The sequence below is a fragment of the Branchiostoma lanceolatum genome, chromosome 1, assembly GCF_035083965.1.
Source record: "Branchiostoma lanceolatum isolate klBraLanc5 chromosome 1, klBraLanc5.hap2, whole genome shotgun sequence".
Classification (NCBI taxonomy): Eukaryota; Metazoa; Chordata; class Leptocardii; order Amphioxiformes; family Branchiostomatidae; genus Branchiostoma; species Branchiostoma lanceolatum.
This window is the reverse complement of record NC_089722.1, coordinates 23,462,729-23,480,052: the sequence shown is the minus strand read 5'-3', so window position 1 is coordinate 23,480,052 and position 17,324 is coordinate 23,462,729. Positions and strand designations below refer to the sequence as shown.

Sequence of the window (17,324 nt, the reverse complement as noted above, 5' to 3'; positions counted from 1 at the left end):
AATATCATAATACATATTCAAGTATATCTGGCGAGAGAAACCTCCAAAAGTAAAAATGAAAACTCTGATTGGAAAAAAATGTCAAGGTGGACTTAAAATGATTGATTTTAATATAATGAACAAGGCCTTAAAAGCCATATGGATTAAAAGATTTCTAATGGACCCATCAAAAGAAAAAGAGCACTTGTTTGCAAGATGGGGAGGCTTCCTGTTGTTCCGATGCAATTACGCTACCTCTCAGTTAAATCTTAACGACATGCCCCCATTTTACAACGATGTTTCAGTTGCATGGGAAGAAGTGATGGAATACGAACCCAAAACACATAGACAAATATGTTCGCAAGTTTTGTGGAATAATAGATTTATTTTAGTAAAAAATGCACCAATATATTACAAAATCTGGATAGATGCCGGAATAATCTATCTGAACGATTTGTTGTACGAGGATGGATCTTTTCTTACAAACAAAGACCTACACAATTTATATGGTTTGACCATGGATTCAAGACAAATAATGAATTTCAATTCTATAAAAGCGGCAATACCAAAAAATTGGAAAGATAATATTAAAAACAATGGGAAAAAGTGCGCCTCTAAAAATATCATTGAATACACGGAGAGAATCCATCCCCTCACAACAACATGTAAACAGATATACGATACCCTTATAGAAAAACAAGTTATACCACCCACTAGAGAAAACGAAATCAATTGGTAAAGACAACATCGAGAAAGTTTATACTACCGCCTTTATTGTCACTAAAGAAACCAATTTACAATATTTTCAGTACAAGATAATCCACCATTTCCTACCTACAAACAGCTGGTTAAAAAAAACAAATGTAGTAAAAACCGACCGATGTAATAACTGTAAGGAAAAACATACTATAGTACATATTTTTGTGTATTGTAAAGAGGTTAAAATGTTCTGGAAGCAATTCTGTCTTTGGTGGAGGAGCTATGAAAAGAAAGATATAGAGCTAGACGAGAATTTGATTGTATATGGTGTATGCTACCGTCGTACGGCCAGCGCCACACTTTTATATTATATTCTCTTGGCAAAATACTGTATATACCTATGTTATGTAAAAAACATGAAACCAAACTTTGCACTTTTTAAGAACAGTTTAAATAATAGTACAGAAATAGCCCCGTAAGGCGATACTGCCTGATCGCAATTACTTTTATGTATTATAATGTTATGTGATTGTTATGTGAATGTAGAGTCCATTCCAAGTCACCGCGAGGGTTGTTATTGTCATAATTTAGAACTATTTTCAAGTTATTGTTATTATTTGTGTAAGAGATTTGATACTTTTGAAATATTTTGAATGTGATTTCAAGTTTCTAAATATTTCTTAAGTTTTCTAAAACTTTAGAAATATTCATGATGTAGAATATGATATTTGCAATGGTTTCTAAATAATGGTAAAATCATTCTACCATTATTTACAATTTTTTACAATTTCTTACCATTTTCTACCATTATTTGTAACATCTCTATAAATAGGTCAGAGGGCTGGGAAGAAAGTAATTCACACATCCTTGCGAAGTTCAGGGAAGAATGCTTTCCACAAAGGACCGAGCGGTGTCCTGCAGTGAAGTCTAAAGATGTACAAAGGCAGACAGAAGGGCCAGCTTAGCACCTACTTTTATGGGGGCAATCACCATTCTACCATTGTTAACCATTTTCTACCATTTCTTGTTAATATTTCTAAAAGTTAAATAATCACATAGATGTTTAGAAATTATTACAAATAAAGAGGTTTTTGTGCAGTTACTTTCAAAATATTTCTAAATTATCTAATTAAATTAAAATAAATTCATATTTTTGTATTTGATCTTTTAGAAAAATTGAGAACTATTGTCAGTCAGATATTCTTTTATTAGAAATTTTTCAAAATGATTACAAATATTATTATAAAACCCTCGCGGTGACTCGGAATGGACTCTAATGTTATGCAAATGTTAATAAAGGTTGAAAAAAAAATAATAATATAATCATAATATCACAAATTCATAATATCATAATATCATATCATAATATCATAATATCATAATATCATAATATCATAATATCATAATATCACAAATTCATAATATCATAATATCATATCATAATATCATATCATGATATTATAATATCATAATATCATAATATCATCAATTCATAAACTTGACTCGCGGGACTTTGAATGTGTATAAAAATTATGAATTTATGAATTTATGAATTTTTGAATTTATGAATTTATGAATTTATAATATCATAATATCATAATATCATAATATCATAATATCATAATATCATAAATTCATAACTTCATAACTTCATAACTTCATAACTTCATAATATCATAATAACATAATATCATAATATCATAATATCATAATATCATAATATCATAATAGCATCAAGTTCCTCGGCGAAGATAGTAAAAAATGACAACATTTAAGACAATTCACAAACAAAACCGTTGACTATTTGGTCATAAATGACACCTTTCCTTTACAATTTCCCAATAGAAGTGGTCGAGTGCAACACTCTGGAGGGCTACCACATTCATTTTTCAGTCATATCTGTGAAGCATGAAGCCGTCGAACAAATTCAACGGGGGCCGGTGTTTCTGTTTGTTTTTTCATCGACAGTTCCAATTTCAAAATGCTGAAAGGTGGTGGATTACTTCTGGGTGCAATATAACCTGGAGCGCAGGGGGAGCTGCTTGGCTGACTCTGGGGCTGGGCTGATAGAACAAGACTAAGTATAAAACTAAAGGTTAGTCTGTTACACCTTTTTCTGAAACAATTCAACCTACCTCATGATGAAAAACGAATGAAATTATTATACACCGTCGTGTGTAATAAGTATTCGAGTAGCGTTAACCTTCGTCCAGTTTTAGGAGGTGCCCAGTCAAGTCAAAGTGACCTTCTGTGCGACTTTTGCAATTATACAGGCGGGATAAATGTTTTGTAAACACTTTAGGAGAGCTTTTGGAATGAATTCAAGGTAACATAAAAATTGAGATGAATGGGGAACACCTTGATTCTTTTCACATTTGACTGGTGAGTGCAATGCAATGTTTCATTATCATAATTCATCCAAGTGAAGTCGACGTTCCACTTATTGATGCTAGCTTTCATCAAATAGCGTTGTATATATTGCATGTATGTGTTGATGTAATTTAGTGCAATCAGTTTGCTGTCTCGTTGAATTTTTCACATCTATTTGTTGTTCAGGCTGTGTAATAAACCACGAGTAAAACTTTCTGAGTCCTGCTCCATTGCAAAGTCATGAGCCTGTTTGTTTACTAGAATGTAGTTTTTATTGTAATATATCTTTTACATATTACTAACTACTACACTGACAATATGTAATGTTACTTTGTATGGCTTGACGAACGATAGCTTCCTTGCTCTGAACAACTTGGACCTCATATCCCTACCCCTATCGATAGATAATACATTTACTTGAGACCAACAACAACATATAAAGATATATATTGTTGAATGAAATCTTACAGGACAATGCAAGCCGAAGGAAGTCTCAAATGAGCTGGCAATTGTTGACACTACCTCCACAGGCTGTCTCTTCCACTTATGGTCCTGACACCAACAGCGATTGGATGAATTATGTTCATGGTATCCGTAAAACAAGTGAACTGTAATCAAGGCTGGATATAACAATTGATCTGAAGTCTCAAGAGTATTTGATGCGGAAGAACAGATTATTAACAGATGTTCATCAAAGCGCGCGAATTCGAACATCAAGGTATATGTTAACTTAACAATATTGAAACACGAAACTTTGTTAGTACGACTTTAGAGACATGTCAGTTGGGTTCTGCATAAAACTCACAACAAGCACTGTTCAAGTCATGGTTCCAAACTGCACGTACGAAAACAGCTGCTGTCATCAAAATGTCAAACTACAAAAGTATTCAACAATGTCAATGCAGGCATTCATGATCCTCATTACGTCTAACGCTTCACTTTGTGTGTTATAGTTTCTTATAGACGGTGCCACTGGAGTGGCTACTAATGTGATTAGGATCCTCAAAAAAGCGAACAAAAGTCAATCATTCTTTGTTTACAAGATAGAATTGAAATTTGAACCTTGCTACCTTTCGGAACGTAACAATTTACACGGAATGTGCAATCGACCACTGCTATTGGTAAAATGCAAAAACAACATGTAATTTATGCCCTATAAGAACATCCCATTTGTGTTGATGAGATGCCGTCAATATTGTCATTATTGATTTTAAGTGGTCTAATTGTTGAAAGAAGGAAACATAGCCCTTAAGAATTCAAAACCCTTTGTGAGCCTTTCACGATTTCCCCATTCCCGAAAAGAGCGAAATTTGGCAATTTGACGGTCGTCTTTGTAACTTTTCTGGCCGCGGTCGGGAGCGACACTGCAAATCAGGCTCTCATGGGGTATATGGTCCCGACTTATAAGAATGCGAAAATATGCCAAATATAAGGCTTAAAAACTTTGAACTTTCTCAGTCAGGTCCAGACGTCTTCACGTTATTAGACGTCGCATGAGAAGCCAGTGGAGCGCCTTGGTCGCCTGTCGAAGCGCCCCCTACATTTTGATGCACATCACTTCTTGTACATAATGCGTAGGTTAAGAATATATGTGGACATCGTTCTTTTTCCCCTAACAACCGTTTTTCTTATTCTAATGGGCAAGTGAGCAAGGGATTTTCAGAGAAGCCCGGCTGTCACTAAAAAAAACATTACGATCTTCCACCTCAACATCTGCTTGGAGATTAGGTAGGTTGTCTTGTTTCAGAAGACGGTGTAATAAACTAACTTATACACTTGTTCTTTCGGGAGGTAGGGTGTCTTGTTGCAAAAATATCCTTTTTTTCTTCTTTATGACAACTGGCGAATATCAATGTCTGCACGGATATCATCCCTGAGATCAAGTCCGTTTGGTCTATCAAAGTACAGTCCCGTTAGTGAGAGGTGTTATGATGTTGGCGGGAGTCACGGAGGGTCCTGCCGTTGTGAGGTTTGCAGTACACGTGGTCCAGGACGGGAACTGAGACATGCCATATATGGGGATGCCGTACGTGTTGATGGCGACGTTCAACACCAGGAGACACACCAGGTTCAACACAAAACCGCTCTTGGCCTGAAACGGAAAATTCAACTTGTTATACGTTAGATCTAGGGGCAACACAAGCTACCTTCAGGGAATTATAATCAACGTTTATTGCAAAACATGCCCGATGGCTAATCGTAAGTACAAACAACACATATAACAATGGTAAATACGATGATATCAAGAGCTACATCCAGTATCATGCTACATTCTAAAATCTACATGGTGCTGGATTTGTTGGGTTTGACTTCTCTTGAGGCAGTGGAAGACAAATTTACCCATTTTTTAAAATAATTTGTGGGTTCTTTGATTTCAATAGAATTGAGTTGTTTTCTCATGGCCAATAAACATATATCATCAATAAATAAATAAAAATTGGCGCCGCTATCAATATTATGTCTATAATTCCCTTTAAATGCTTCTTCTTTAAAATATCTTACCATGTCGAGGACTTTGATGCGCCCATACGAGAAAACAATGGCGTTGGGCGGGGTTGCCACGGGTAACATGAAGGCGAAGGAGCAGGCGATGGTGGCCGGAACCAACAAATAGTAGGGGTGTACACATACACCCCGTGCCTAGGGAAGAAAAACGATACAGAAAGAAATGTTAAAATGTCAGTTTCTTAAGTTTTAATAGCAAGCTGTCAAAAGATAAGAGTCATATCAATAACAAGTATAGTAGGTTTGATGTTCAAGGCAAACTTAAGAGATTCATACACTTCTATCTAAGCATAATCCAAGAAGTAAACTCAAATAAATTGAATTCTCTGCGTTTCCGAAGGGCCTGTTCTTCTGAATAAGGTACTATTCATCGATCATTACATAATTTTTTTAGCATATTTATGTACACTGGATTAGTATGAAAACTACCCAAGAAGACCACCTAGGGGACCGATAAAATATTGTATATGTGGTCACTATAAACACTCTTAATGCTTGTGTCAATGGTGAAATAACATACGGGACCACCAAAAAGTGGTGACATTGGCCAGCTATGTAGAGCTGGTCACTTGTACAGGTTTGACTGTATTCACCAATGTTCCGAGGATGGGCAGAAAGATGGCCGCGGTGGAGGTATTGCTGCTGAACTCTGTCGTGAAGGCGATCATGACAGTGATGATGATGACGATAACAGCGGGAGGGAACCCATCCAGGCCCCGGAAACTTTGTCCCAGCCACGCCGATAAACCTGAAACCTTGGGAACAAACGTACTGTTACTATAGGAAAGCTAACCATGTGCTAGTAGAGAAGATTTATTAGAATTCTAAGTCAAGAATTACTGATGCTAATTACCTTCGCCTAAAAGGTTAAGATTTCGGTGCCGTTTGTGTGCCTGTCTCTGTGTGTGTCTGTCTGTCTGTGTGTCTGTCTGTCTGTGTGTCTGTCTGTGGAAAGTATAAGTCGAGGAAATGTCGATGGATCTATGATATTTGGTAGGTAGGTAAGGGTCGAAAAAACGGTGGTCAAGTTCGATCATGCGGATTTTTACGGTACTGCAGCGGAACTTCCGGTTTTGATATCTCGTGTACTGGAGTGGGCGGTTGGACTCATAATGAAATTCTAATGAACAAATAAAAGAAATTCCGACACTACAAAATGTACCAGTCTATCTTTTCATTTCACCACTTATTACCACACGGGCATTTCTATATAGAGATCACTAAATAGATGTGTGAAAACGCTAGGTCAAACCTTGACTCCGTCTGCCAGTGCGAACCCTCCCCCCAGTAGAATGATGACGTCCCATGGCAATGTCTGTTCTACGGTGGGCCAGTCTAAGATGGGCGGAACTGGCTCAGATGGATGGAGATCTGAAGTAAGAAAGTAAAACTTTTAAGAGAACTGATATTGCAAGGTACATTATGTTAAGTTGTCTAATCTACGTTTTTTTGAATGCTAGCTAGATTCGCGTCTTGGAAAAATTTCTTAACCCCTACTTAAACGACGTTCTCTAAAGGAAGCTGACAAGACATTGGTGCGTTAGGGAAATCTGGAAAACAATATGAACATCATTATCATACACAGTAGCCACTTTCTGTCAAATGTTTGTATGTTGCGAAGTACTTTGATTCTTGGTTCGCTTCATGTCATAAGCTAGTGCATTTTTGTACATGATAGAATCCTAAAGTTGGCAAAGTTTTGGATTTGTAATGAAAAAAAATTGTAATTTCAAATAACGAAAAACGAGCAAAGTTCTGTTAGCTCTGTGACTTTTGAAGGTTCAGTTTGAGTGACATTTGTACCGACCGCTGGATCAGTTTAAGCGAATCTGTAACACTTTATTCACTGCGTAAATATCTGCAATACAGACCTCCCCTTCCTCTGCAGCACAAGAAGTTGGGCAGTCTGGACGGCCAGATGAACAGGGCCAGGGATATGACGACAACCGCTGATGAATCCGTCACATAGCTGAAGGAGACAAATCAGTAGACGTTATGGAACATTCCAAATCTATATATTCAAAGTAACACATAAGCCTGTCGGGGTGAAAATAGACATATAGCTTGGGATTGTATAATAATGAAATTGCTCACCCCCGCACGAAGACGTAGGCCCATCCTGCAGCCTGGCCATTCTCCAGTTTTACAAATGTCATGTCCCGGAAAAACCACAGGAGCACCAACAGGATGAAGTGGCCAAGAACGACCATCTCTGCAAACCTGGAGAAGTGTGAATAGTGTTGTTATGGCATCACACATCTAGTGACACTGTGCTTTTGTTTACAATATTCGACCTATTTGATGTTGCAAACAGCGCTAGTGTTGCTATACAAATAGCTTGTGAAATACTTAATCATGTGTCCAAGTAAAATAGGTACAAACAAGAGTTCCACGACCTCATATCTCCATGAACAATTCTATACATGCAAATGACTTTCACATTGGCATAATATATGCTTGGTCATAAACACCTTTCCTAACTTACACATGTTGCAATATTGACAGGCCAATAATTTTCCAATTAGATGAATTATGGTGTTTTTGTATTGATTATGCAAATTAGGAATTTATTTGCATAATTGGTATTTGTTGATGCTCCACTTTCCATAAACTACATATGTTACATGTATTTGAGTCTGATAATGGAAAACACTGCAAATATAGATTTTCCTCATTAGCTATGCAAATTAAGTCACAATTAGCATAATTTGCACTTCATTATTTATATCTCTGTCTAAGCTACCTGCATACTAAGTATCATATTGACAGTCCTATAATTTTCCAATTAGATGAGATATGGTGTTTTGCATTAATTATGCAAATTAGGAATTTATTTGCATAATTGATATCTGTTGATGATCCACTTTCCATAAACTACATACGTTACATGTATTTGAGTCTGATAATGGAAAACACTGCAAATATAGATTTTACTCATTAGCTATGCAAATTAAGTCCCAATTAGCATAATTTGCACTCCATTGTGTAAATCTCTATCTAAGCTACCTGCATACTAAATATCATGGAAATCCGTCGTTCCTTTGTTCAGTTATTCTCCTTAGAGTATTTTCACGATAACGCCCCTGCAGTTCCAAGCCAAGCTACTAGGGGGCCCAAACCCACACCACTTCTTTATTGCGTCACAAGCTATCAGCCACCCAGAAATCAAGACCATAGCACGTCCAGGTCAAAAGATACAAAAAGTGAAGTTCTGCTGCAGTACCAAGGTCACATACCAGGGGGCCCAAAATCGACCTTGAACTTCGGCTTCACAACACCTGCCCACATACCAAATATCATCGTAATCCATCGAGAGGTTCCTGAGTTATGCTGCCTACAGTGGTGCGGAAACACAAACAGACAAACAGACAAACACACACACAGACACACCCAAAACAATATCTCCATTTTTCATGGAGATAAAAACAAACACACACATATGCACACACGTACGCACGCACACACACATACACACACACACAACAATGAAACACTCACGAAAATGGTCCAAGCTCAGCATACTGCCTTCTGACGGCCTCGTAGCCTGCAGCGTTCTGGTTTCTTTGGCACCTTCCTCTGCATCCTCTCTGGCTGATACAACTCGGTACACAGCTATAAACAACAGTAAACAACACATACACACGTCATCAGTACAGATTCAAACTGCTTGTTGATCTGCAGATTGGGCTGTTCAAAAAATAATTGAAAAGGGGGTGGAAGAGGCTGGATTGCAATGGGATACGGTTCAAGCATCTGGATCAGGAACCAGTGGGCTTGGGGCAATTTTGCATGAGAAGTAAGGAGAGTGAGCAATTTTTGACCCGGAACTAGGGTTTTATTATTAGTTGAGCAATTTTGGATTAGGAACTAGGGAGAGTTTGACTAATTTCTGGATTGGAGCTAGGGTAGGGACAAGACCAACCACAACTGCCCATTTGCAGTTCCAAGTTATATGAAAGTTATTTAGTGTCTACTATGGTCACGTAATAATCAGGGTTGTTGTACATTACCTGTAGTCTAGGAACTGCCACTGCAGCCAGAGCCAAGCCAGGAGGAGAGTCACGACCATGGTGGGGAAGCCGAAAGAGAACCAGGTTGCAAAACCAATACCCGGGCTCTTTGGAAACAGTCTGTGCAGAAGGGAGTCAACGTTACATTTTTCATATGATTCTTCAGTAATGGGCAATATGTTGAGTGTGTACATTAATATGTAACGGTTCAAACCAGAACGTACAAAGCAAGCAATGAATGCCTCTGGTAGTTGTCTATTAATCTGATGTTGGATATCATTGAATATGATGTTTCTACAACGGTAGCTTCAGGAAGCAGTGTATCATCATCATATCAAGATTATTAATGGTCACAAAATTACTACAAGAAGGCAATTTTAATCTGAAAAATATATCAATACTCACACAGTCACATTGCATGTGTCATTTGAATTCGAAAATTAGACAGAATTATACTGTAAAAGTTGATTTTACGGGACAAAAATCTTTATTTTGTACAAATGAACATGAATATCTACATTTTTGTAGATATAACATATGTTTTACAATGAATGTCGTTTGCCAACCAATGAGTGAAACTCACGTTTTGACCGTCTGTGCTACAAGGATATTTGGTGTCGTTCCGATCAGGGTAGCCATGCCGCCGATGTTGGCTGCGTAACAGATACACAGTAACAAACCCTTGGCCTTCTTATCTGCCTGCTCAGCTGACAACCGGACCTGTAGTATATGATGTGCGATTTTATCAAAGACAGCATCGAAAGCTCCGTAAATAGTTTCATCTGGTTGGTAAGTTTTGGTCGGGACACAATCCTATTTTTCCTCTGTAGATGTTTCAACGACCAGTTTGTCGTTTTCATCAGTGCATAATGAACAGTTTGAATTCTGAATTGAGTTTAAACTGTAAATGCCAACACAATAAATTGGACTTACCCAAATTTTCGACTGATCAGCTCCAGTCTTTGTCAAGGAGTGAGCAATCCACTGCTTCTGTGACGTCACGTTATGCAGATGAGACACGTGACTCGGAGAGCAGTGGATCATAAGTTGCAGAAAGTTTATGGCGCCCTCCGTCTCTGTTGAGGGATGGTTGTAATGCACGGATGTAGATGGACTCCTTAATCCCTCTTGCAAAAAATTCTGATTCTGTGTCCAGGATCTTAACCTTGTCCAATGAAACCGAATGTCCAGGCGACTCTAAGTGTATGTGTTTAGAAACTTCAGAAGAGGTTGTGCTCGGACGCTTGTGTTCGTTGAAACGGGTTTTCAGTGAGCGTTCAGTCTCTCCAATGTACGTTTCTTTGCACTGGCCTCTAATGTTTTGACCTTGACAAGGAATGAAGTACACAACTCCGCACTTGTCCTCCCTAGGTGTTTTATCCTTAGGCGCTACTAGGGCATTTCTAAGTGTTTTAGTTGGCTTAAAACAGGTCTTTATACCATGTGATGTGAAAATGCGTCTAAGTCCTTCAGACAACCCTTTCGTGTATGACAAAGTGACGAAACCCCTGTTGGTTCCCTTGTTGTTCCGGGTCTTGTTATCTTCGCCGACTACTTGTACTCGGAGAAGATTATGTTTTCGGTTGAGAAATCTGTTGGGTGGGTCTGTATGTATGTCAAGAGCATAACTCAAGAAAGCTTCGATGAATCTTTACGATTTTTGGTAGGTGTGTAGTGATTGTGCAAAGGAAGGTCAAGTTCGAAAATGGTTCACCTTGCGTTTTTCAACAGTACTGCAGCGTACTTTGCATTTTTTTGTGTTTGCATGTAGGCAAAAAAAGTGACGGAAACGTTGATGGATCTTCATGATTTTTTGTAGTTGTGAAGGTGTTGTAGAAACGGAGGTCAAGTTCGAAAATGATCTATCTGGCGCTTTTCTACAGTACTGCAGCATGCTTTGTGTGTACGTGAGTTTGTATGTCACCAACATAACTCGAGGAGCTGTTGACGGCTGTGCATGATATTAAGTGGATAGGTAGGGGTGTCAAAGAAGAAGGTCAAGTTCGATAATGGGCCTCCTAGCGGATATCTAAGGTACTGCAGCGGAGCTTCAAAGTTTGAGGCCAAATTTTCTGGAGGCGTCAGGTTCATCATTTTTAGGTAGTAGATAGCTTCTGGAACAGCAAGTGAGTGGTGTAAATTAAGGCCCCCTAGCTGCTTGTTTGGAACTGCAGTTGGCATTTTTGTTGTTACCTTTGAAGACGAATAAATCCAGCAGGGATTGATGGATTATCATAATTTATGGCATGTGAATAGTTTGGGTGATGCTTTACATTATTGAATACTTATCATGCAAATAAGGAAATAATTTGCATAATAAATGAGGAAAGTTTATCAATTCGCCAAAAGCTTGTAGTCAAATTTCATGCAGGTCCCATAGTCATGATTTTTATGTGGTTTATAGCTCTTGGGGCAGGGAGTAAGTGATGTAAGTTTAGACCCCCTAGTGGCTTGCTTAGAACTGCAGTGGGCTTTTTTATGTTACCTTTGGAGGCAAATATCTCGGGTAGGGTTTGATGAATTTGCATTGTTTTTGACAGGTAGTTTATTGAGGTAATGATTAACAAATCTAGATGTATGAAATTGTAATCAGGGTCTAATTAAGTGGTGAAATAGGCTTGTTTATAATTGCGTTAAAGTACCTCTTGTCGACCTACATCTAAGGACAACACCTGTTTGTCACTTGGGCTCAAGATTGATGCTCTGCATTCCTTATATGGGTCAGGCAGCACCACATCACCCGCTTGGGGGGGAGCTAACATCAACACAGGACGTCAATCCTACACAGCTCCATACAAGTAGATACCACAGTCACTAAACTATCGACCACAGTCAACAGACTACACTCCTTGCCTGAAGCAGCCTTTATCGATAGACTACAAAAACTTCAAACATCAACTTCCAAGTGACATCTTGACAATTAGCCTTGGTGATTTCAATTTCGACCTCTTCCTCCCAAAATCCTTATAATTCGTAACGGGACAGTTCAAGCTCCACTGACAATAGTACCCTTCTAGATCACGTTTATGTCCGTGGACATGTACAAGACAGTATCAGAGTTACTGTAATCATCATCATCTTCTGTGTTGCCTTGATATAACAACAAACTGTCAATTGATAGACTCAACTTAATATATGAGGTAGCATTATAAACATAATAGATTTAAGAACTCTATAAAAACTCTGCACTCTTTATAGAAACCCTTGCTTATTCGGCGAAGATATGTGTTCGTGGAACTCTAGTTAGTATCGTTGAGCCGTTGGGGTTTGGGCGCAGTGGCTTTCTCAATCGCCCATGTGGGATAACCACACTTTCTCAAGGCACTTGTAATGTGAAGTTTCTCGTCTTCTTTGTCCTGTGGATCTGTGATGAGGGTTTCCGCCCTGTGAAAAAGGGTACGGACAACCCCGAGTTTATGATCCAAGGGGTGGTTTGAATGGAAGTTCAAGTACTGGTCCGTGTGCGTGGGTTTGCGGTAAATCTTGACTCGTAGTGACCCGTCTTCTTGTATTGTTGTTAAAGTGTCTAGGAAAGCTAAAGATCTATTCTCTTCCTTCTCGAACGTAAATTTAATGTCAGGATCTAGGTTGTTTAGGTGTTCTGTGAAATCATTGGCGTACGCCTTCTTCAGTTTGGTAAAAGTATCATCGACATATCTGAACCACCACACAGGGGGGTGGGGGGCAGATTTGATGGCAAGTTGTTCCAAGTGTTCTAAGTACAGATTGCACACAATGGGGGAAACTGGTGACCCCATTGCGGCCCCATGGATCTGCTGATAGAATACGCCATCATACACAAAGTAAGTACAGTTCAGGCAGATTTTGAGTAGGTCAACCAACTGTTCTGGGCTCAAAGTAGAGCGTTGGGATAAAGACTTATCTTCCTTCAGTCTCTGTAGAATTACATCTGCTGCCTTATCAACCGGAACTGAAGTGAAAAGTGCTGTCACATCATAAGAGCGGAGTTCCTCATCTTCTTCTACATGTTCATGATTAATCAGTTCTACAAACTGCTGTGAGTTCTTAATGTGATGTCGGGTATTACCCACTAATGGGGCAAGAGTATCTGCCAGATACTTAGCACAACAGTAAGAAATGGAGTCTATACTACTAACAATGCGTCTCAGTGGAATGCCAGTTTTATGGACTTTAGGGAGACCATAAAACTTCGGAGGCACTTGTGTGGTTGGGTATAACCGTTTATAGGCAATATTGTTCAACCCACCTTCAGTCTGAAACCGCTGGAGTACAGCTATGAGTTCGTCCCTGTATCTTGTTGTTGGGATTATAACATCGATTATATAAGTCCAATTTATTGTATTGGCATTTACAGTTTAAACTCCATTCAGAAGGACTTCTACCAACACAGATGAACTTTCAAGTGAACAGTTTGAATTGTTTGGTTTAAGATAAAGTTAAATTTGCACTGACATGACACTTTGCACCGATAGAAAATGTTCATTATGCACTGATGAAAACGACAGACAGGTTATTGAAATGTCTGTAGAAGAATGAAATAGGGTTGTGTACAGACGAAAACTCAGCATCGAAAGCTGTTCTTATTCGTCCCACAGAGTCTGACGTAGTCGAACTGATGGTAAAATCGTAGTGTTCGCAGAAGTACTGTCAACAAGAGCATTCCATGTGTTCAGATGTTGTGCAAACAGCCGCTACTGTCACAGCTGCGGAAGGAATATAAAATAGCCAAAAGGACTAAGAGGCATAGCGTACTTAGCTCTTCTTGGTCATCTAAAGCTGTGATCTGTTGTCAAACTAACAGCAACGGCTAGAACTGCAGTGATCTATTTATAAATACTGAGCAGTTACAGCAACGAAGGCATGATCGGAAGTAGTGAAGTTTATAAAGCACCAAGCAAACTCAAGGCGTGGCCTTTCTCTAGAACATTTTCTTCCACGCATGCGTGTAGGAATGAAATTCTGTCTAGATCATTACCTGATCTGCAAGTAAATCTTCATCGTCTTTATCATCATGATCACTGCAGAAATAAAGAGAAACGATTCTTCATCAAAACTAGGTATAAATACACAACTGTAATTTACTCACAGAATCTGTATCTGACTGTGATAAGAGATGCTTCCTATTTGCTGTTCAGTATCTTTAAGTTCAACGTCAAGTAATGCATTGACTGAAATTGAAAATGAACATATTTTGAAAAGGTGCGCAAACACATACACCCCTCCCATAGAGCAACACTCATTAATTCTATCTTTCTGCACCTTTTGACCACCTGGAACCATTCGCACTGTGCTAAATATGTTTGCCTACATGTACTGTAACAGGGCTTCTTATGAAAGCGATAAACTAAATTGTACTTACCTCTTTTCCATTGCAATATTTTCAAGTGGTAGCTCCTGGCTTTGTTCACTCTTAGACGATTTGAACGATAGTAGCTCTGAAAAGTGATGTAAATGATTATATCAAACTGAATCTATGATAATCGTATGGGCCGTATCTGTGCATTTAACCTTTTTCATGACTGAAACAGAAGAGTAGACAATTTTGAAACATGTACCATTGACATATACAGTATATTCATATTTCATGCTTAAAAGTAGTTGAATCACATGCACCTTTTTATGCAGTGATCAAAATTCATTTGACAGATCATTTTATACAATTAGGAGTCTTCACACCTGTTTTTTCATCTAGAGGTAGTATCTTTTTCTGTCTCCTGTCCTCCTCCTTTTCCCCCAGCCCCCTGTCCTTGAGAAGTTGTGTCATGGTGGCCTGTGCGATGGGCACCATCATGGCGGCTGTTGCCGTGTTACTGATCCACATTGACAGGAACGCAGTCACGGACATCAACCCCAACATCAGCCTTGAATATAAGCAGAATCCATTAATCACAGTACATGGATTCCTGCTGATATGCTTACATGTTTCCAAAATCCATTTCCGTTTGCTTGAGTAACTGCTATTTGGCGTATCGTATTACCTGGATGTCTAACCTTCATCGACGAGTTTACATATTTGATAGTAGAAGATCTTTATTGACACAACAAAAGCACAGCGACTTTCGTAAGGTCTGCTATATCTATGCATACATACAAACGACTAGGTGCATACAGATGAGTTTGATTACACACAATCATATGGGATAGAGTAACATATCGTAATTTTACGTGTCATATACTTATAGATTGCTTGTTCTAATGTCCAAACATTCTTTGATGTATATACCTATCTGTACACAGTAAGGATTGTGACCTCCTAGTATGTAATTGAATCTATCAACAGAACGGGGTGCATTGAACTCACTCGAACAAGCGGAGATAAAGGTGAATAGCTTTGAGCGTTTATCCTCATATCTTGAACAATCCATGATAAAGTGACGTTCATCTTCAATTTCATTTGGGCAGAATGGACAAAACCTTTGATCACGAGGAATTTTGATAGTTGTCACACACAGGAAAGATGCATGTATCATTCGCGTAGTGCCAGCGTTGGTGTGCATATAATATCAAGTTTATTGCAAATTCCTGCCCGAAGGCTAATTGCAAACATCATAGATAAAAGAACAGGGTGCAAAATAGGTATAAAAGCGGCTAAACTAGATGTAAAAACGTAATTGTCTATAACTAGTGAAGGATTTGACTTCTCTTTTGTAAGCAATGTATATATATACAACACATGCCGTCATGCCATTTCAGAGCAGCCTGAATTTTTCGGGTCGCATCTAGATTGTAAGACTCCATAGAAACTCACCACCGTGGCTCGACCCCAACTGTAAGAATAGTTCTGAGTGCTATCCTCTTGTGGAGGTTCCACCGTTGCATCGCCACAGCGACCATCAGACCCCCAACAAACAGGAAATTGCTGTCCTGAAACGTTTAGTAACTGAAGGTTAGTCAAGAAATATCAAGATTGTAAAGACAGATTCTGATTCGACACGTACGGTACTTTCCAAAGGATTTATACTCGTATACGCAGGAAAACACGACTATCTGTTAGTTATGCTAGTTCATTTTCAATTCGGGGCATATTTGCCTTCTTTGCATAAATTTGCCAAAAGAGACCTAGAACCATGACGTCCTAGCTGGACCATAGAACATCACGCCTAAAAATGATCGAGAGACATCAAGCTATCATTACATGGTACCGGACTAAATATGTACAGGGTGTGCTACGTTCCTCATTTTCTAGGCCTCTTATGAAAATCTACTCCTGGATTACTGGCGTGCCCATCCTTACAAAGCTTGTCCACTGGCGTGCCCATCATTCCCTGCACTCAAAATCAATTTGAAGTATTGTATTGTGTGGCTATATGCAAAATGTTACATGATTCATGATTACTCTTTGCTTGGTAGTAGCGATGTTACAACTCTATGTCTTTGTTTACACCTTGGGATATGTATTTGTCAAATATCAAAATATTCGACCATGAAATCAAAAGAAACACCTGTCTTCATACATTTAAGTAGTTGATACAGACGTCCTTCGATGACTGGACCCCCAGCATGGGAAACAGAACGATGGGAAGAAGAGCTGTGACAGCTAAAGGCAGAACTTCTGTGGTCCAGTACACCGCCATGATGATCACAGCGTAGGCACAGGCTGCAATCTAAAGGAATAAAGCATCAGATGTATTATCACGCATAGTTAGATTGTCTTTACTGCTATTCATAAATTAGATTTTAGTTCTTTGAAATCGATGGATATTACCAAATTTGCTTGAGTCCAACTGTCCTGTTTGTGCAAGTTGCCTTACATTGTACCTGTTACAATAGTCGTGCAAT

At 38.7% G+C, this 17,324-nt stretch overlaps 1 protein-coding gene and 1 long non-coding RNA gene across 3 annotated transcripts in view; both read right to left on the bottom strand.

Annotated features, from left to right (window-relative positions):
• Window positions 1–4,063: 4,063 nt before the first annotated feature.
• Window positions 4,064–17,324, bottom strand: part of LOC136442570 (Na(+)/citrate cotransporter-like) — a 45,636-nt gene continuing 32,375 nt past the window's right edge. For both annotated transcript variants that reach the window (XM_066439503.1, XM_066439496.1), the window contains exons 2-15: window positions 17,000–17,149; window positions 16,294–16,409; window positions 15,222–15,406; window positions 14,905–14,980; window positions 14,521–14,563; window positions 10,147–10,283; window positions 9,564–9,683; window positions 9,052–9,165; window positions 7,648–7,773; window positions 7,425–7,522; window positions 6,806–6,924; window positions 6,147–6,308; window positions 5,551–5,688; window positions 4,064–5,140 (exon numbers count right to left, since the gene is read on the bottom strand). In XM_066439503.1, the coding sequence (XP_066295600.1) occupies window positions 4,946–5,140; window positions 5,551–5,688; window positions 6,147–6,308; window positions 6,806–6,924; window positions 7,425–7,522; window positions 7,648–7,773; window positions 9,052–9,165; window positions 9,564–9,683; window positions 10,147–10,283; window positions 14,521–14,563; window positions 14,905–14,980; window positions 15,222–15,406; window positions 16,294–16,409; window positions 17,000–17,149 (1,779 nt within the window). In that variant the 3' untranslated portion in view covers window positions 4,064–4,945. The remainder of the gene's footprint in view (window positions 5,141–5,550; window positions 5,689–6,146; window positions 6,309–6,805; window positions 6,925–7,424; window positions 7,523–7,647; window positions 7,774–9,051; window positions 9,166–9,563; window positions 9,684–10,146; window positions 10,284–14,520; window positions 14,564–14,904; window positions 14,981–15,221; window positions 15,407–16,293; window positions 16,410–16,999; window positions 17,150–17,324) is intronic.
• On the bottom strand, window positions 11,242–14,514 carry LOC136442631 (uncharacterized). Its single transcript, XR_010757034.1, has 2 exons — window positions 13,792–14,514; window positions 11,242–13,339 (listed from the first exon to the last, which is right to left on the bottom strand). It is a non-coding gene; the product is annotated as an uncharacterized lncRNA (long non-coding RNA).